Here is a 21044-nt window from a genome sequence, read left to right as displayed (position 1 = left end):
GACAACCAGCGGTTGAAGGACAGCATGCGGCTAAACATGTCGTCACCGGTCCGATCAGGCAGGGGGCCAGAGAAAATTACGGACCTCCTGCCAGAATTGACGCGGCTCCCTCACGGCTCGCAAAAAAAATTGAGCTCGCGCCGAAACGATCAATGCATGATGCAAGCCTTCATGGCTCTTTGCAGTGCTTTGCAGCTGATGTGACCAAGACTGTAGGTTAACAAGTGCGCCAAATAGAAGTGCTCGTTGTTCCACGGCGTTTCGTGGTGTTTGGCAGTGCTTGGTGGCACTTCGTCGCACTTCCGCATCTGGTGTGTTCCGGGCATTACTTTTCCATGAGACAGATCACCAACTCTGCATCAACCGTGGTATGGCCTATAATACTCAAGCACACTGTGACTGACGTCTGAATGTAAGAGGTAGTCTAACACTATTGGTTACTGCTGACTGGCACTCAGTTCATATTGCATTGAGCTCTATAGGATGGGGGGTGGGCTTAGCAAAAAAAAAATATATATTGCCAACATTATATCACAGTACATAAGACAATCATGTTCATGGATTTCTGACTAATTATACATAATTCCTGAAGGGAGAAACTCCATATAGCAACTTTATGAGAATAGAACATGAATGATAAAACCTTTTCTTTGTTGTTTACAAAGCAAATGTGGAAAATTTTCAATCAAAAAATGGAAACACCCTTACCATCTCCTTGATCTTCTCAGTGCTAACAATTATAGATTCAAACATCACCTGATTAATAAAACAGCCACACGACTTGGCTGGCACCATGTTTCTCCTGTTCTACACTAAGATACAACAAGGTTGTCTCAGGGTCGAAGCAGAGTTATGACGTCTTCACATCCACGTCTAGATCCAAGTCTCGACTTTGCACACAAGCCCCACAGTCACAGACAGCCGTCTCATTAGAGTCTAACCAATTCTCTTTATTTTGGCTGTGAATCACTAAATCCCCTGCAACTCACCGTGAATCGATCCCCCCACTTCCCCCATCTTTCATTCTCGCACTCTCCTCCTTGCCTTCATTTAGAATCCACCTCTCCTTGTCTCCTTTCATTTACCACACAACAAAATCCAATCACTGTCCAATTGGCCGTATCTGTGAAATATTTTGCTGGTATTAGATGACAAAAAAAGCAGACCCTGTGGTTACTGTGTGCCTCCCTGTGTTGATTGGCAGTGTGCAGAGCTCAAATGAAGATTAAAAGGTGAAGACCCAACGCTCCATGACCTTAAGTAACTCTGCCCTGAGATGTTTTCATGCTTTTTAGCCATGCTCTGTTCTCAAATTGTGTTAATTATAGATTAAAACAGCCTCATGAGCATCTACAGTTTGATCATAATGAGAATCCAGAGCACCATTTAGGAATGTGTATTCAGCCACAGAAATCTGATCCAACAGGCTAGAAGTTTAAATTTTAGTTAAAAAAAAAACACTTACCCTGATGTTCCAGTAGCAAAGCTCAGTTGGTATTTATCCACTTTAGATGAGTCAAAAATAGGTCTTTTATCATGTTTCAGAAAGATTTATAAGTATTTTTCAAATTACAACAAAGTGGTTTTGCTACTTAAAAGCGTGAATGTCAAATAAAATAAAAATAGTTGCTTTAAAGAATATTTAAGAATTTCATGAACTCATCTGGGTAAAATATGCATAGAAACTACTCGTATATTTCATCTGTAATGTAAAAATTAAACAACATGAGGGTGTGTAATCTTGCAGGTGAATATTAAAGCTCTCACTCACTATTCTTTTTATATGTTTTCTGTGGGAAAAAGATCTGGCGCCCCTGTTTTAGGTAGTACAAAGCTAATTCAGCATGCTCAAATGAATCCTGTCACAGTTTTTCCATTTTTAAAGTGTCTATATGGTAGAGGTGTGACCAAGTCACTGCTTTGCAAGTCACAAGTCTTTCCAGTCAAGTCTCAAGTCAAGTCCAAGTCAAATACAACCAAGTCCAAGTCGAGTCCAAAGTCAATGATGTGGAAGTCCAAGTCAAGTCCATGTCCATAACTTTGAATTTTCAAGTCATTAAGTCATCTGTCAAACTTCAATTTAATGACATAGATAATAAATAAATCCCACAAATAAAGCTTCTTAAAGCTTAATTTATTTGCTCAAATAAGCAGAAAGTGCAACTGAAACAGATTATAAACAGTGCTGCTGCATTTAGCAGCACAAGATCAAACCCAGAACAAAGAATGATTCAGGATTTTTATCCATGTCGAGCCACTTTCGTGCTAAAATATCAAATATGCTCAAGTCAAGTCAACAGACGCAAGTCGATTCAAGTCACAAGTCATTGGCGTTAAAGTCCGAGTCAAGTCGTGAGTCCTTATAGATTTTATCTAGTTAAGTCAGAAGCCATTAAAATAATGACTCAAGTCATGTGACTCGAGTCCACACCTCTGCTTTATGGGTCTACACAAGTAAGAGTTAATTTAACTCTTTTTGGAGAGTTGGAACTTTAACTCTGATTTAGTGTTAAAAACAAACTCTTGTGAAGTTGACAATATAACACCTAACCCTAACCGTAACACCGGTGTTGAAGTTACTATTTCAACTCTAACACCGGTGTTAAATTGTCAACTACCACCATGTATATAAATACAAGTATATAAATGTCTATGGTCACTACCAGTCCAACCTTTAGAGAGGTTGGACTGGTAGTGACTCTGCAGGTGTTATAGCCACTGTGGGAGTTCACAGTTAGCTTTTCAGGAGTTATTTGGATCAAAATGAGACCTGCAGACACTTGCTTAAAACCCCAACATTAACACTTTTAAATTTGTTGTGTAGAAGTTAGCTCGTGGAGATGGGGGTGGAAAAGTAGGATTTTGAGTTTTGTTTGTTAGTTTTCGTGATATTCTGGCATCTTGCCTGACTAACAGCAGCGAGACTCTTCCACTGCCTTCGTTCTCTGTGGAATTCTGACTTTTTATGCCCACAAATAACACAAGTCTGACAGAGTTCTGCCATGATGTGGAGTTGCTAATGCTTCTACTAGCCTAAACGTGCTCTACTCACTCCTAGATGCAAAATCCATAACAGCTTTTTTCGTCATGAGCCATGATGGGTGAGTCCATGAATGCAAGTCTTAAATGTGATGTAGATCTCTGCAACTTTTTTCAGGCCCAAGTGTTTCCCTGTCAATTTTCTGTTGATGACTAGTGCAGGAAATGGGGGTAGAAGACTATTTGCATGTGACACTCGGGGTGTTCAACTGTATTTGAAAAATAACAAGAAAGACAGCTTCTAAAAGGAAGTTAAAAAAATAATTAACAACAGATGGCAAGGAATATTTGAGTAAAGCCGGGCGTGCACTTTGTGACTTTTTCCATCATAGCATTCAGCTCCATCTTAAACTGTATGACTTCCTCCAAAAGCAAAGGTCACGAGTCATGTTCTCAGACTGTATGACCCGATGCTCGGATGCAACACTTTGGATGTCTGTGGTTGAGGAGAACAGGCAGGGGTTTATGGGGGATGGAGAAGAAATACTTAAGAAAGAAAGGAAAACAGTGTTTTGGGATCAGTTTTATTTTTTCACGTTAACACAACAGGCTTTCTTGAAAATCCTTTTCATTGTGTATGGAGATAAGTGTAAAAATAAAAATAAACAATGAGCGTTGATACAAAAATAGCTAGCATGGTTGCATGTGCCGTGTGAGCGATTCTGGTACTTTTAGGTTGCAGCGCTGCTTCAACTGTGCGATACCTTCACGACAATTGAGCAAAATACCAAACATGTTTGATATTCATGCGACCGCATGATTGCTGATCAGGAGCTGGTTACTACACGACGTGCGACACAGAACATGGCCCCGGCCTCAAAGATCGTTGCACGAGAAGAAAATTCACTCAAAACGAATCAAAAATCAGAGCAACAACAGGAAGTGGTTTGCGGAAATACAGAGTCACGGATGAAGAAATGAACTGGGAGACTAGTTGGCACCACTCTGACCTACATGTCACCCGTAGGACCTCCAGTTCATGAACGTATGATGAAAGCATGTCTGCATACGAACCCTCTTAGAGCTTTGGGTTTGGCTTGATGTTCATTCTGACCGTCGCTTCATTGGCCACAGTTATGGAGCATTTACACAGACTTCTAACAAGAAAAGATGGAAATGTGAAGCAGCTTTACTTTTGTTTTCCTTTTTATATCAATGCATCCAATTCAGATGTGTTTGTGCCTGTAGGAGGAAAATGGCTGGCTGAGCAGCAGCATGACTGAACTATGTCGGGCATCTAAATGACTGGACAAACACGTTATTGCAGAGTTGAATAAATGGAGATTTAGAGGAAATATGAGGAGAAAACCTTAGCAGATTGTGACCAAAGAAGGTAAAGGAAGAGAGAGAGATGAGAGGAAGAAAAGGGATGGAGATGAGGCTTCCCAGAGCATGTGAGTATTTATAGATCAGATATAGACAGAGAACCTCTGCCTGGCAGCAGCAGTGTGCTCCTTGTTGCTGATACATACAACATGGCTCTGACTCACTGAGCAACATTATGGGATGCAATTTTGACATTTATGGGGAAGATGCTGACAGAGAACCAAATGTTTAGAGGAAATAGAGATCCTCTTTAGTGATTTTAGTTCATGAAGGAACTAATCAGATCGGTCTGCGTCCACTTCTCGCCAGCTCCCTCGTTGTGAACATGTAAGGTGTACGCGTGCGCGCGTGCCAGCCCGTGTGGAACCGCGCCTGATCCAGTCGGCTCCTGGACGCAGAGAGCAGAGCGCACAACAGAAACAGCCACGGGAGACGGCGGCGCACTCAGACAGCTCTTTTTTAATTTTTCCTCCACGGCGCATCCAACATGACTTATTAACGGTATAAACTCGTTTCCGGCGAAAACTAATTTTAAAGAAATCAGCCTTTTTCTACAAAAATCGCAAATTTATCAACTGCTCACCACAGTTCCACATCTGCGCACACTGGGAATATGAAGGCGAAGAACCGTGACCAAAGCTTGTCGGACTCCAGAGAGCTGGACGGATCCTACGACCAGCTGACGGGTGAGTGAAGTTGGATTTTAATCCTCATGAGAAAGAAAAGATTCACTGTAAACATTCAGATCATCCCAACTTCTCGTGTTTCTTTTAAATTAACCTGTACGATAGCTGTTCTTCTCAAATTAGAAAAGTTGTTTTCCAATTGTTTATTTATTCGCTCCTTTAACACGCTTACCATGCTAGAATAATACGTTTCCATGGTAACATTGTTGTTTTTATTTTCGTTTGCAATTATTTCTTAACTCATGTTTTAAGAAAAAGGAACGAATGAATAATAATAATAAAAAAAACTGAATAATTTCCTCTTCGTGTTTCACGACTCTGGAGAACGATGTTTTGTTTTTCTTTAGAAAATTATGATTTTTTTTGTTTCCTGGCTCAGTAAAGGGGGGCCACCTTTTATCTTCTGCTCTGACCTACCAGATTGTGCACTACCGTTCACATCCATCTGCTTTGGTGTCTCACCGGTTCATACATGAATCTAAAGTCTGGATCAGACATATGAAAGGCATCTGTTAGGGATTTTAAGGCCGAATGAGTTCCTGTCTTTGGTTTCCCGTTGAAACAGGTCCAGGGGTGGAGGTTTGGCCTAAAATGTTGGCTACATGAACTAAAGGTGAACCCACCTTGATGGATTCTATCCACACGCCTTCCTTTGTGTGCATGGTTGTGAGTTGAGCTGTCTAGGTGTTTCTTTATCATTGCTGCAGGATTTTTGGGGACTTCTTATATGAAGAGTGTTGGTTTGTCTAAATGAAATCTTGATAGATAGATAGATAGATAGATAGATAGATAGATAGATAGATAGATAGATAGATAGATAGATAGATAGATAGATAGATAGCAGTGTTGGAAGAAATGTTTTTTTAACTAAAGTGAAAGTACAGATAAAGGGATAAAATTATTAAAGTGACACTATGTATTTATCTTTACCAACAATCTCTGGAAATAGACACAATGCTTCCTTCTAAAGAAGTCTGTGAGGACAAAATGCATTTACTGATTTGTAACGGTTACAAAACTTTAATAAATGTTGTTGTTTTACACATTTACCTTTTCACTTGCTGCCAGTGCTGAAAGGGAATCTGATGTGCTTGTCATTTTGCTGGAGGTTGCACTCCCAGGGATTTTTGACCCTAATGGACACCCGTTGGTAAGGTCTTATTTGAACACAAAAATAATGCTTGCTTGCCGTGATTTAGATATGCACTGCCCCCGTCGCCAGGGAAACTACACACTGTCACTTTAAGCAAAAGTAGAAGTATCCAAAAATAATTGACAGACTTTTTGTAAGAGTATATAAGTGTGCATTTTCAAATGTACTTAAAAGTAAAAAAAAAAAAATTAAAATACACAACTAGCATTTAAATCTATGTTGTTGGTGTAGAAATGTACTGTTGGACCAAGGGGAAGGGACTAAAACAAATTGAAGTACTTTTACTTCACTTTTAAAACTTTTTAGAAAGTGTAGACATTACACATAAATTTACATTGCTTTAAAATGAGTAAAAGTCAGAAGTAGGCCTCAAGAAGATTACTTAAGTAGCGTACTGATACAGAAAACTTAAGTACAGTGGCAAAGTACTTTTACCTTTTACATTTCATCACAGATTTTCTCTGTAGTCATCCACCGTTGATTCGTAGTTCAAACAGGATTAACAAACAAATTAAGGATGATTAGTAAATCTGACAGAACAGAGATTAAATTCTGTGATCTCAACTCTTCAAACAGATCCTTCTTTTCCCCTTTTACATCATCTCCTCCACTCCTTTCATTCTAGGCTTGCTGAAATGCTCCCCCGTGTCCGACTGTCCACAAGAAATCGTGTTGTTTTTTAAAAAGTTGAGCGACGAGAGGGCGAGTGTGTCACTAAGTTGCTCATTGTGCTGGAGCAATTTACTTCTGGCTGAGTTAATGACATTTTCAAAGCTGTGAAATGCGTGGTCCATTCATCTCTGTAAGACACTGTCAGCTCCCCAACATGCTTAGTCCTGATGGATTGCATGGTTATTAAGGCTTGTTCTTGTCAAGAGCTGATGTAATGCAGTTAAAGTGCTCTTGTCTTTTTTTTTAAGATGGATTATTTTTATGCTATGAAGGCAGTTATGCCCAACGGGCCTCATGCTCCGTGAGTCTGGTACATGTGAAGCATAATTACCAGAGTTTGGGGATGACATCGTCCATTTTGCAAACTTGTTGGAATTATTTCCATTCATCTACAGCTGAGAATAACTATCACACATGTACAGGACCAGGGCGTGTCCTGAGATGAACAATGAGTTTGTTTTAACATTTTAGGGGCACTGTTTGGTTTTTCTGACTTGTTGAATGACTTTTAAATTTCACAACGGCTCTTTAATCATGTTCCGCTACCATTGTATGTGACGGCCTAATGAATGGTCTTGTAACATAAGCTGAGTGCTCGTCTGGGAAATTTCGAGCTAGTCGTGAAGACCGAATGTGGAGTTTTGATGAGTTTTTAAAAACTTAGCAGACTGTGTGATTGCATACAGAATTAATTTAAAGAGATAACATGTAGTTTTTTCCTTTAATCTCTCCAAACATTAATCGAAATGTTGTTGAAAATGAATTAAATGAAGCCCAGTTGTTGAAAAATATTGGCGGCTTCGTAACATATAACCATAAAAGTCAGGTTTAAAATACATGTGAGCGGGTCTAAGTCTCTGGGTGACGCCATATTAGATGCAATGTTTCCTTCTACGGAAACCTGTGAGGACAAAATGCATTTACTGATTTGTCACAAATGGTCACAAATACATGTTGTTTCACACATTTATGTATTTGCTCATTGTCAGTGATGAAATGGAGTCTGATGTGCTTGTCATATTGCGGGAGGTTGAACAATCTGACAAAGTACTTGTTTGAAAATTGTGCACCCAGGAAATTTTGTCTGTAATGGCCATCTGTTGGTAAGGTCTGACTCGAACACCAATGATTGCGATGATTTCGGTATGTACTGTAGAGCCCTGCACTGAAGCCCTAGGCCTGCGGGTCAGCCCGGCCCGATGGCCCTCGGGCCGGGCTTCGGGCCAACAACTGTGTAATTACCTCGGACACGGGCCAGGCCGGGCGCCTTTATTTTTAACCGAATTCATAAAAAAAAACTGAAACACTTAAACGCAGCAGTGCCTGCCTGCTTTTCATGCACCGTTAACTCAGTTAAGGTCTGTGTGGTTTATAAATGCGCCTATATAATGGAATTCTCAAACTGCTGATTGAAACATGTGCCCCTATTCTAATATGCCATTTTATGTCCACTTTGATATGTCAGAAACCATTCGTTTATTCTCATAAAAATGGCAGCATTCTGTTTTTCTGTGAATAAATTCGCTCTGCTGTTGAAAAAAAATACAGCATTCATTGCTAGGTTTTTTCTAACTGGAGAGCGCATTTTCAGAGCGGCAGATTAAATTTACAAACACTTTATTAATTGGGGGCGTTTATTTAATCTGCCGCTCTGAAAATGCGCTCTCCAGTTAGAAAATTAGAATGTTGCTTTTTTTTCTAATTGCACAAGAGCGCATTTTCAGAGCAGATTAAATTTACAAACGCATCCAATTAATATAGTGTTCGTAAATTTTATCTGCCGCTCGAAAAATACGCTCAGATTTTAGGCCCGTGCAGGGCTCTAATGTACTGCCCCCTGTCGCCAGGGAAAATACACACCGTCCTTTTAAAGCTGTTGGCTACTGATATGAAAATCAAGTTTTTTGTTCACATTCAGTAATGTTTAGGTTCCATTTGACTTTGTGCAGAAGTGAAAAGAGTCACAGCGGCTTGTCTATGGGGTGGACAGAAGGTTTTTCTAATTTCACAAATTTCAAAATCATTTATTTCTTTATTTTTTCAGTTTTTCTGTGTACTGTCAGCAATAAATAAATTGATATATTAAAAAGTAATTAATGCTTACATTTTACCCAGAGCTCATGTAAACACAGTGTTGTCTTTCCTGTTAATTATGACTCTTTTAATTGCCTTGGTGAAATGTAAATGCCCTGGAACATGGAAACCTATTATTTATTTAAATCCACATTTCCTAATCTCTGCATTCACAAAACCACTCAAAGGCAACAGGAGGAAGTGCAAAGAATCAAGAAAGTTGTCACCTCTGCTTCCAGACTGAAAGATTTGTTCTTTTTCCAACGTCTAGGATGAACAGATGAACTGTAGCAACATCTAGTATGATTTACACTTTAGACGTCAAGTACAAAGATGAAAAATAAGATTATAAAACAATATAAATAAAGGAAATGTTGCAATTAATATATTTAATGCACATTAAAAATCACATTTGAGCATTTCCAAAGTCTCCTAAAACTTTGAAAATCACGTTTTGAATGACGCTCATGCCTTGTAAATGCAAGTCACACTGAGGAGACTTGACTGTTGACCTGACTTAATATTCATGAAATCTTTTAATGCGTGTGTCCGACAGTGGATTCGCTGCATCGTCCTGACCGACAAAGAAAGATGGTTGCATGATGTGAGCATGATATTTGCAAAAAGGGAAGGTGGTTTTGTGTGTGTGTGTGTGTGTGTGTGTGTGTGTGTGTGTGTGTGTGTGTGTGTCTGTGTGTGTGTGTGTGTGTGTATGTGTGGGAGGAACAACTCCAGGTGAGTCATTCCTCTTACTTAGCAGTGACTTGTGAGTGTGAGTGAGCTTGGTGTGTGTGTGCATGTGCTTTAAGCAAAGCTGACCTCTATTGCCTAAAGGCAGAGTGGGTGTTCTCCAATTCCAATTTGAGTGAAAATGTAGCCCTCTAGAAATAACTCCCTCTCAACCCGCCTCATTGTAATGAAATGCGCCCGACTGTGTGAGCACGTGTGTTGGAGTGTGTATTAGCATGGCGTTCCTCCTCGTCTTTATGAGCTCTGGCTGAGAGATGAGAGGTAATTATAGACGTGTGGTGCAGTAACCTTCCCTTCTACCTCGCAAGCCACAATCAAGACTCATATCACCTGCACACACACACACACACACACACACACACACACACACACACACACACACACACACACACACACACACACACACACACACACACACACACACACACACACACACACACACACACACACACACCTGCATGCACCTATTATCTTATGTCTGCCATGCTTCTTTTTTCTTCCTCTAAGCCCAGAACAGGGGCGGATTTTGCAATTTGGGGGCCCAAGGCAAGCAACGACATGAGGCCCTCCACAGCTGTTGTTCTGATTTTTTTTTAAATTCTTACTACATAAAGGTTGTAAAACTTCTTCACTGGTCCAGTCTTGGATGGCACTGATGTCAAGAATCTCTGGAACTGCATCTGAATGGAAAAAATAATGTGTTTAACAAATGTATTTAGCATGAAATCATTTGATTAGTACAAAAATAATGATATTCATGTTTGTATTGATTTATTGCCCACCCACTTATTCTCTTCCTTTTCATTTTTTCTGGTGAAACACCTCTATCTCCTGCCTTAGTTGGTTGGCTTTCACTAAAGGAAGCAATAAAACATAAGACAAAATGGGTAAATATGGAGAAACAGAAAAAAAGACAACCATGTAAAAGTTACCATTTTCTACCTTTGCTTTTATTTTCCTTCTCTCTCTCTCTTCTGAGTCTTGCCTTGAATGCTTTGTTTCTTTCTCTCCTCCTCTGCTCCTTTAATCATCTTGCTTCTCTCCTTTCCCTGTTTCTTGAGCTTTGTAGATTGTTTCTTCTCTTCTTCTCCTCCTCCTCTGCTCCTCTCCTGCATCACTGCAACTTGAGCTTCCAGCAACAGACTCCTCCACTTCGCTAAAAGCGTTAGCATTGCTAGCTCTAATGCTAGTGGCAACTTGTTTATTTGCCACATTAAATTTGCGACTTTCATTGGTGTTACTCTGCTGTAGCACCGTAAAAAAATCTGTGACCTTTGGCAGGGTTGACACAAACTTTTTGCTTTCTTCCTGCTTCTTAAGTTTTTCAGACCCACTTGGATAACTTTGCTTCATTTTCTTCTCAGACAACAAACGTTCTCTTCTATTCTTCGCTTCCGCAGCTCCACTGATACGTAATACGTTGTGGATGGAATAGTCCATGGTAGCTGGGCAACGGGGGACATAGAAACACTTTCACAGAAAGCAGTCTCATGCCAATTCATCACAATGCTTTTTACAATGACAGGGTTCACTCGTTTCAGTGCGAAAAATATCTTAAACATATTAGTTAAGTGTTCATCATGGGGCCCTTAAAGTTTTTGAGGCCCAAGGCAATCGCCTACCTTTGCCTAATGGTAATGCCGCCTCTGGCCCAGAAAATAACCTAGAGTCTAAATCAGAGGTGTTAGGTAATCGTTCCTGTTTTTAATAATTACATGTGATGTATACACATCATTAGGTCCATAATGATACAGGTAGACAGTGGAGTTATGTTTAAAGATTTAGGGAATTTTTTTTCAAAATGCATTTCAAATCATGTTGTCTGGTCTGTTTGCAGTTTTTCTAACATATTGCCAGTTTATTATTGACAGTTAATTCATTAAATGTCTATGATTTTGTGTTTGAGGCTTTCGGATGAATAAAAAATATCAGTGATGTTTGACATCATTTATTAACCAATAGTCTAGTCTAAATCTAAAGTTGTGAAACAATTAAAAAACATTTTTTAAAATCTTATTTCTAAATATAATCAGTCACTCTGAGTTTTTCATGCAGGCTGAACATGACAATTGTCTCCTACACCTATCTCCTTATTAGCGTCTGATAGAATATAGACGGTCTACATCACAGGGTTAGGATTACGGCTCCTGCCTGTATGTTTGTGATACTGCCACATTCTTCTGCACGCAGCTCAGTGCTGAGAGTTCAGCACCATAAACAGTTCCCTCTGGATGTGCCCTGTGCAGATCAGCACCTTGGTCAGCGCTGCTTTGGAAGAGCCTTGAACAGCTGTGCTGAGTCACCCTGATGGCTGCTGAATGAGCAGCACCTTATAAAAGGGGGCAGGTCACCCATGCTCTTTGGAGAGTGAGGATGCAGATCGGCGCTGTTTGGATGTTCACAGGAATTTGTTATTTTGATAAGCCACAGGTTTCAGATAACCACCTGTGATCTGTTTTGGTGTAGGCATAGCGATCGACTTAGAAACTACTCGTTCCTTAAATAGCTTTAAACTTTAGAATCACTCTAGGGGAGCAACCTGGTTTTGGTTGATGTTTTAAGTTACATCAGTAGTCTTGAATTTAGTTTACTTTGCAGAGCTAAAGCTAAGACTAAACAGGTTGTCTCCTTGGAAATGTACCTAATTATTGAATCGTTACTGTGGCAAATCTTTAGTTGGGTGGTGAACACCATTTTTCTCCTGTAGGGGTTAATTTTATTCGATAAGCTCACCTCTCATTCACTAACAGCAGCACGACTCCACCGCTGACTCGGTTTGCTTTGCAATAGGGCTGCACGATATTAGGAAAACCTGCGTTATGCGATAACAGTGATTAGTTATTGTGATGATAATATTACTTGTGATGAATAAAAACTTAACTCAGGAACAAAAATAATCAAAAACAAAGAAATAAAAAATGACAAAAAATTTGTACAAATGAGAAAAGCAAAAGATGCGAGGAAAGGGAAAAAGAAAATGAACAAGAAAAGGCAATAAGTGGATTCCGGGAAAACAGAATCGGCAGAAAGAGCAGAACAAAGCTGACTCAGGTGTTTGCTAACCATCAAAATTAAGTGCAGTCTGCCTCAGGGGCGGCCATCTAACCTATGAGAACCTACCCATTTGGGTGAAGAGCACTATTTGAACACCATGCTTCCATTTGATGGACAGAATGCATTATGTGTAGCAAACATCAGAGCTAACCATTCATTGCGATATTTATTTGGTCTTTGCAATATATGTATTGTGCATGCTGATATCGCGATAACGATATATTTGCAATATATTGTGCAGCCCTACTTTGCAAAGTTGATGTTTTCTCTATCTCAAGCCTGAAAGAGTTGTGCCGTGTAGTGGAGTCACTAATGCTAAGAATTAGCATTTACTAGTTGAGACATGCGCTGATCTCTCTGGGATGCTAAATCAACAACAGCTTTCTCTGTTTTGTGCCAACATGGCTGAGTCCATCAATGCCAATTTGACTACCATATTTTCCGGACTATAAGTCACACTTTTTTTCATAGTCTGGCTGGTCCTGCGACTTATACTCCGGAACAACTGATATACCAAATTATGTATACCGCGCTGCTGCGGACCGGCTCCAGACCAGGAATAAGCTCCTCTGCCCTGTCATTACCTGCTGGAGACCGTGGCGAGCCGGCTGGCTCCGACCCAGGAAAGAGCTCCCCTGTCCCGCTGGGAGGGTTTCAAACACCGCCATCCTCTGCTGGAGACCGTGGTGCGCTGCTGTGCCCTGGTTGTTCATTCTGTTATTGGTATCGGTACTTGTCTTGCAATGTGAAATGCTTGGTCTCGGATTTTGTAAGAAAAAAAAATCTAATGTGCCCCCAAAATGCGACTTATAGTCCAGTGTGACTTATTGATGTTTTTTTCTTCTTCATTATACGTTTTATGGCTGGAGCAACTTATACTCTGGAAAATACGGTATATGAAGTGGAATTGTCAGGCTTTTCTAATCCAAGAGTTTCCCCGTCTATGTATTTTCTATTGGTGGCTAATGCAGGAAATAAGGGTAAAAAACAATTTTCCTGTTTAGCCTGCTTGTTAAACTCAGAGTTTCATGGTTTCTCAGTGAACTTTGTCTTTAAAAGAATTTAGTTTAAAGTCACCAGACTGAGCCATACTCGGGTAAACATCCTTTCTTTAACAGCATTCTTGAGATTATATTAACTTCACTCAACACTTCTGTCTTCATCTACTTTTCAGATTCTTACACTGCATCATTACTTTGTTCTGATTCTGTGGAAAAGGTGATTTATTGATGAAATCTGTCAGAGGGGCTGGGAAATCAGATCATTCAGCGGTCAGGTCTCTGGTACTGGGGTTAAAATTTGTGCCAAGATGATAATCTATCAAACAAGAAGAGATTCCAGTTAGACAAATTTGGGGCCAACTCTCCAGGTCCTCGAGGAGGATCATGTGAGCTGCTATCTTCTGACAGCACACCTTACTTTCTCTCTTTGTGGAAGAGGAGAGACAGTTACATAATTCAATTCAATTCAATTCAAAGATACTTTATTAATCCCAGAGGGAAATTAGAGTTTCAGTACACACAATTCTGAGATAAGACATACATACATAGGCATAGACACATGACAAGAATTGGTGACTGTGGTCATTCGCAACCCGAGTCACGCTACCTTAATAATGATCAAAGGGTTCATATATGAGGATTGAGTCAGGTGGAGGAAAAAGGCACTTACTCTCCACAGGGAGGGCAGCTTTGCTTTGCAAAAAACACCTCAGACAGAAATGTAACAGACTTCAGACATTACACAACATAAGTGTTCACTAGGTGGTGAGGTAGGGTTGGGGACGCTCCACACATCAGTGCATGCCGCCGCGATTAGCCGTGCTCGTCACCTCCGTTTGGACAGGGGAGGGAGGTAGTTGGGTTTAGAGAGGACTCAACAGCCTATATTTGTTCTTTCCCCCTAATATAAGCACTCATTTTCCTGTTGTAAAATCCTGACTTGTTTTGTAAGGACATTTCCCAGCTGAGACCTGATTTCTTGCTTACTTTAAAGGTGCGGGTTTTCATTCCTGGAAACGTTGTTCAGCCAAGCTGTATTTGAAGAAAAATATTCAAAGGTCTGTTCCCCTTTCTTCAGGCTCCCCCTAGAATCACACGCACACACACACACACACACACACACACACACACACACACACACACACACACACACACACACACACACACACACACACACACACACACACACACACACACACACACACACACACACACACACACACACACACACACACAGCCGTGCAAACCTTGCGGACGCATCAAGCATAAACCAAGCTTTAGTTGTTCGTCCTTTTATCAAAACTTACTGTATTTTCTGGACAATAAGTCGCTCCGGAGTATAAGTCGCACAAGCCATAAAATGTATAATGAAGAAGAAAACATATATAAGTCGCACTGGACTATAAATCGCATTTTGAGGGGACATTTTATTATTTTTCTTACAAAATCTGAGACCAAGCATTTCACATTGCAAGACAAGTACTGGTAACAATAACAGAATAAACAACGCGGGCGCAGCAGCGCGCCACGGTCTGCAGCAGGTGATGGCAGGGCAGAGGAGCTCATTCCTGGGCTGGAGCCGGTCTGCAGCAGCGCAGTATACATAATTTGGTATATAAGTCGTTCCGGAGTATAAGTCGCAGGACCTGCCAGACTATGAAAAAAAGTGTGACTTATACTCTGGAAAATACGGTATTTTGAGTCTGAGAGGGTTGATCTAACAACTGAAATGTCTTGCAGCCTTCCTTAGTGTCTACATGAGTGATTCATGACTAAACAAACAAATCAGCTGTGTTCATGATCTACAACATGCAGGAAATGTGCTGGAGCCAGACTGCAGCGCCAGGTATATTGGCTCAAGTTTTTCTAAGTCCAGCAGACTGGACTGGCAACTGTGAAGCTGCAAGTGGGATATTCTGGCCACAGGGAGAGATAGGGACTGTGTCAGGAACCGAGTTCAGAAGACCCGTGAAGACGCTAACACAGTAAAAATATATTTAAAAAGTCTTTATTTAAAGCAGAGGTACCTGGAGGGCAAGGCTGAGGCAGGTTCAGAGGCAGGCTAAGGTCAAAGTGGCAGGCAGAGAGCAAGGCAGGGGTCAGGCAAAAAACAAGGTCCAGAGGCAAAGATCAGGCAGGGTGGATGGCTGGAGAACTACTGTTAAGGCTGTAATAATCTGCCATCTGTTGACTGGATGGCTGGTTCTTTTATAGCAGGGGAAGCAGGTGAATGGGATGAGGCTGATTACAGGAGCAGGTGGAATGAATGGAGCTGATTGAAGCTGACAGAGGTTGCTGGGGAAAACAGGGCTTGGCTGGAGCTTGGTGAGAGGACAAGGTGAAATGAATGAAGGTATAATGAGGAAGTGGAGGAGGGTGAAGGACGGGAGTCATGACAGAACCCCCCCCTCAAGGGCGGATACCAGACGCCCACAGGAAACCAGAGCATGGCGGGAGGAGGGGGACCAGGAAGGAGGGCCAGAGCAGGGCGGGAGGAGGGGGGACCAGGAAGGAGGGCCAGAAGAGTCAGGGGTACTGGCAACGGGGAACCAGGAGCCGGGACTGTTGGAGCCTGGGGGGCCGGCGACGGGGAACCAGGAGCCGAGACTGTGAGAGCCTGGGGGGCCGGCGACGGGGAACCAGGAGCCGGGACTGTGAGAGCCTGGGGGGCCGGCGACGGGGAACCAGGAGCCGGGACTGTGAGAGCCTGGGGGGCCGGCGACGGGGAACCAGGAGCCGGGACTGTGAGAGCCTGGGGGGCCGGCGACGGGGAACCAGGAGCCGGGACTGTGAGAGCCTGGGGGGTCGGCGACGGGGAACCAGGAGCCGGGACTGTGAGAGCCTGGGGGGCCGGCGACGGGGAACCAGGAGACGGGACTGTAGGAGTGTGGTGATAGAGGACACTGGTGGACGAGGACTAAGAGGGGACTCTGGACCAAGACTAAGACTAAGAGGGGAAACTGGACTATGACTAAGAGGGGAAACTGGACTATGACTAAGAGGGGAAACTGGACTATGACTAAGAGGGGAAACTGGACTATGACTAAGAGGGGACTCTGGACCAAGACCAAGACTAAGAGGGGAAACTGGACTATGACTAAGAGGGGAAACTGGACTATGACTAAGAGGGGAAACTGGACTATGACTAAGAGGGGAAACTGGACTATGACTAAGAGGGGAAACTGGACTATGACTAAGAGGGGAAACTGGACTATGACTAAGAGGGGAAACTGGACTACGACTAAGAGGGGAAACTGGACTACGACTAAGAGGGGAAACTGGACTACGACTAAGAGGGGAAACTGGACTACGACTAAGAGGGGACACAGGAACTTCAGACTGGGGAACTTCAGACTGGGGAACTTCAGACTGGGGAACTTCAGACTGGGGAACTTGAGGGCAGGAGGGGTCCTCTTCAGAGCAGGGGCAGGAGGGGTCCTCTTCAGAGCAGGGGCAGGAGGGGTCCTCTTCAGAGCAGGGGCATGAGGGGTCCTCTTCAGAGCAGGGGCAGGAGAGGTCCTCTTCAGAGCAGGGGCAGGAGAGGTCCTCTTCAGAGCAGGGGCAGGAGAGGTCCTCTTCAGAGCAGGGGCAGGAGAGGTCCTCTTCAGAGCAGGGGCAGGAGAGGTCCTCTTCAGAGCAGGGGCAGGAGAGGTCCTCTTCAGAGCCTGGAGGCGTCGACCCTTGGACTGGAGCCCCTTGGACAGGCTGGACCGGAGCCCCTTGGACAGGCTGGGCCGGGACCGGGGCCTCTTGGACCTCATCCGTCGAAGCCGGATGCGATGCGTCCTCCGAGACCACCGCCAGAGCAGGGTGCGATGCGTCCTCCGAGACTACCGCCAGAGCAGGGTGCGATGCGTCCTCCCGGACCACCGCCAGAGCAGGGTGCGATGCGTCCTCCCGGACCACCGCCAGAGCAGGATGCGATGCGTCCTCCCGGACCACCGCCGGAGCAGGATGCGATGCGTCCACCGGGACCACCGCCGGAGCAGGATGCGATGCGTCCACCGGGACCACCGCCGGAGCAGGATGCGATGCGTCCACCGGGACCACCGCCGGAGCAGGATGTGATGCGTCCACCGGGACCACCGCCGGAGCAGGATGCGATGCGTCCTCCGGGACCACCGCCGGAGCAGGATGCGATGCGTCCTCCGGGACCACCGCCGGAGCAGGATGCGATGCGTCCTCCGGGACCACCGCCGGAGCAGGATGCGATGCGTCCACCGGGACCACTGCCGGAGCAGGACAGATGGAGGTGGGACCCCTGCTGGACATGGATGTGGTGCGGACCCTGGGACCACCGCTGGACGTGGATGCGATGCTCCCCCTGGGACCACCGCTGGACGTGGGTGCGATGCAACCCCTGGAACCACCGATGGACTGGGGCAGGTGGAGCCTCTTCAAAAGGCGGAAGTAGGAACCCCACTGAGCGTGGACGCTGTGAGACTCCTGGGACCACCGCTGGACGTGGATGCGGTGCGCCTCCTGGGACCACCACTGGGTGTGGATGCGGTGCGTCTCCAGGGACCACCGCTGGACGTGGACGCAGTGCGCCTCCTGGGACCACCGCTGGACGTGAACGGGACGGAGGGACTCGAGGCTTGAGCGGCGTAGTTGCAAAACCTGGCGTCTGTGAAGGCCATGAATTAGTAGAAGGTCTCCGGGACTGCCACTGTTGCGTTGTCAGGTACCCGTTGCGCAAGATGGCCGCAGCAGGCCTGGACGGAGGAGTGGAACCTCTGCGAGGCTGTGGCCTGATGGCCAGCCGTGTTCCCCAGAACGGTGACGCCTGCTCCTTCTCTAGTTCCATGAAGTCCAGGAGCGTGAGATACTCCATGACAGGTATGAAGGGAAAAAAAAATACTCCCAAGTGCTGTGTCGGCGTAGGGTCAGAGTTTGGGCAGATTATTCTGTCAGGAACCGAGTTCAGAAGACCCGTGAAGACGCCAACACAGTAAAAATATATTTAAAAAGTCTTTATTTAAAGCAGAGGTACCTGGACGGCAAGGCTGAGGCAGGTTCAGAGGCAGGCTAAGGTCAAAGTGGCAGGCAGAGAGCAAGGCAGGGGTCAGGCAAAAAACAAGGTCCAGAGGCAAAGATCAGGCAGGGTGGATGGCTGGAGAACTACTGTTAAGGCTGTAATAATCTGCCATCTGTTGACTGGATGGCTGGTTCTTTTATAGCAGGGGAAGCAGGTGAATGGGATGAGGCTGATTACAGGAGCAGGTGGAATGAATGGAGCTGATTGAAGCTGACAGAGGTTGCTGGGGAAAACAGGGCTTGGCTGGAGCTTGGTGAGAGGACAAGGTGAAATGAATGAAGGTATAATGAGGAAGTGGAGGAGGGTGAAGGACGGGAGTCATGACAGACTGGGTGGCATTTCATTAACCCGCGGGCCCCCTCTTTGTTCCCCCTAACCCCCCACGCACCCCACTTCCCCCACACACCCCTCCACCTCAAGAAAATCATTTAGAAACATGAAAAAGTTGCACAGTGTCTCTGTCAGAGCAGCCGGGTGAGAGACGTTAAGAAAGGCAGTTTGATGGATGGGTTAGGAGCCATTCACTGAGAACAGGCCCCAGCACAATGTAAGGAACAGCTTTTTTCACATTTGATTTCAGAGGTGATTATTATTATTTGTTGTGGTTTTTAGTATGTGATGAGCATTTCAAGCATTATAACAAAACTGTTGTACTGTGCCTTTAAGACATGTGCCACTTTAGGAAATTTGTTCTGAACATCGGCATTTTAAAATGAAGAGTTGTCCTAATTACCTTTATACCCTGCTATTACTGCCCATTGATTAAAGGTATAAAGTGGATGATAACGTATTTTTAAATTTGTCTGCTTCCATCCTGGCAAATAACATTAGAAAATACCATCAGATGTTTTAAGGGTATTTAAGTACGGTCGATGTCTAACTCTTTTTTTGTTTCCTGTGTGCTACACATTTGTGTCAGTCCATAGTTTTCTCGTTGTTTATCCTCTAAAACTCCTGCCCTGACCTCGATCTTGCCTTCCGTCTCTGACTCAGGCCACAGTGGGACAGTAGCTTAATAGGGCGGGAAGCCAGAATCATTCCTAACGAGTTTTAATCTTTGATAGGATCTACAGAGGGGCCAGGCGGTCATTAATTAAAATAGGCCCTGCTTACCTCTCCCTTGATGCCCCTTCTCATGCACCCCCTTCTCTGTAAACACATTCATTTAGACGGGCCTTCAGGAAAAGGAATGGATAGGGAAGGATTGGAGAGCATGGAGAGCAAAGTAACAGCTGATTTAGGACAGGGACGGTAAGCTGGGGAAAGTCGATGCAGATCTCAAATTATAAAGATGGAATTAAAGAGCAACAAGACACAGGAGATGAAAGAAATGTTTGATTAGTCAGTCTGTCACAGACATGTTAGTCAGGGTTTCCCTTTGATCTTGACTGCTATACCCCGTCAGAGACGTTCATCAACTGGCAGCTGATTGATTGACTGACATGATGAGTGTGTGAGTTCGACAGAGGCCCCCGGTGTCGTTCACTGTGGGCCTATCTCTTGCTTTACTGCTCTGTCACTCACAGCATCTGATCTGCATTAGAAGATGATTTTCTGTCCATTAGCCCAGCCAGTTTCTATTAGACGGAGAGTAACTCATCAATATAGGGAGGAGATGAGTAGCCAGATGAAGCCGTACCATTGCAGCTCAGTGCCTTTCACTCATTTTCATCCATCAAAAGGTAAAAAATGTCTTCTGTCATTTTTCATGCATTTTGACTCAATAAAAGGGCCAGTTGGTGAATGACATTCTGCATGTTGACACGTCCTCTTCTGTCAGAGCTGACTGGATGGTAACACTTTACCTTACCAGGAGGACTCCTCCTCCAGGGCTTCTTTCTACTGCCGACACTGGCGTTGCACCACATCATTTATCATTTTTTCCACTAGTTTGGGAATGAACAACAGTTTTGTTTTTCAGTCTTGGTTCAACAGGATTAGCTTGTTCTTTTCAGGGGAGAGTCTAGAATCCCAGCTGACTGCATGGCTATAATTGCTGACACTTTTTCTCTTGACATTAACACTCTTCCCAGTCCCGAAGCCAACTATTCAGCTGATGACCTGGTCTACCACTACAACAGCAACCTCTCTACCCTTCTGAAAAACCACGCCCCTCTGACAACCAGATCTGTTTCATTCACCCACTCGTCACCATGGTTCACCTCTGCTCTCCGTCAGCTCTAAGCTAAAGGACGTCAACTGACTTTTACTGGACTTGCCATACACAAAGAAATGTACCCCAATCATATAAT

At 43.8% G+C, this 21044-nt stretch overlaps 1 protein-coding gene across 4 annotated transcripts in view; it reads left to right on the top strand.

The window, feature by feature from the left end:
• Positions 1-4308: 4308 nt before the first annotated feature.
• Positions 4309-21044, top strand: part of LOC107375665 (A-type potassium channel modulatory protein KCNIP2) — a 155964-nt gene continuing 139228 nt past the window's right edge. The window contains exons 1-2 of one of the 4 annotated variants that reach the window (XM_054750094.2): positions 4454-4866; positions 4954-5051. In XM_054750094.2, the coding sequence (XP_054606069.1) occupies positions 4979-5051 (73 nt within the window). In that variant the 5' untranslated portion in view covers positions 4454-4866; positions 4954-4978. The other 3 variants (XM_054750095.2, XM_054750096.2, XM_054750093.2) reach the window with 3 other exon arrangements.

Source organism: Nothobranchius furzeri, chromosome 12, assembly GCF_043380555.1.
Source record: "Nothobranchius furzeri strain GRZ-AD chromosome 12, NfurGRZ-RIMD1, whole genome shotgun sequence".
Classification (NCBI taxonomy): Eukaryota; Metazoa; Chordata; class Actinopteri; order Cyprinodontiformes; family Nothobranchiidae; genus Nothobranchius; species Nothobranchius furzeri.
Note: the sequence above shows the minus strand (reverse complement) of the source record. Positions and strands in the feature narration are given on the sequence as shown.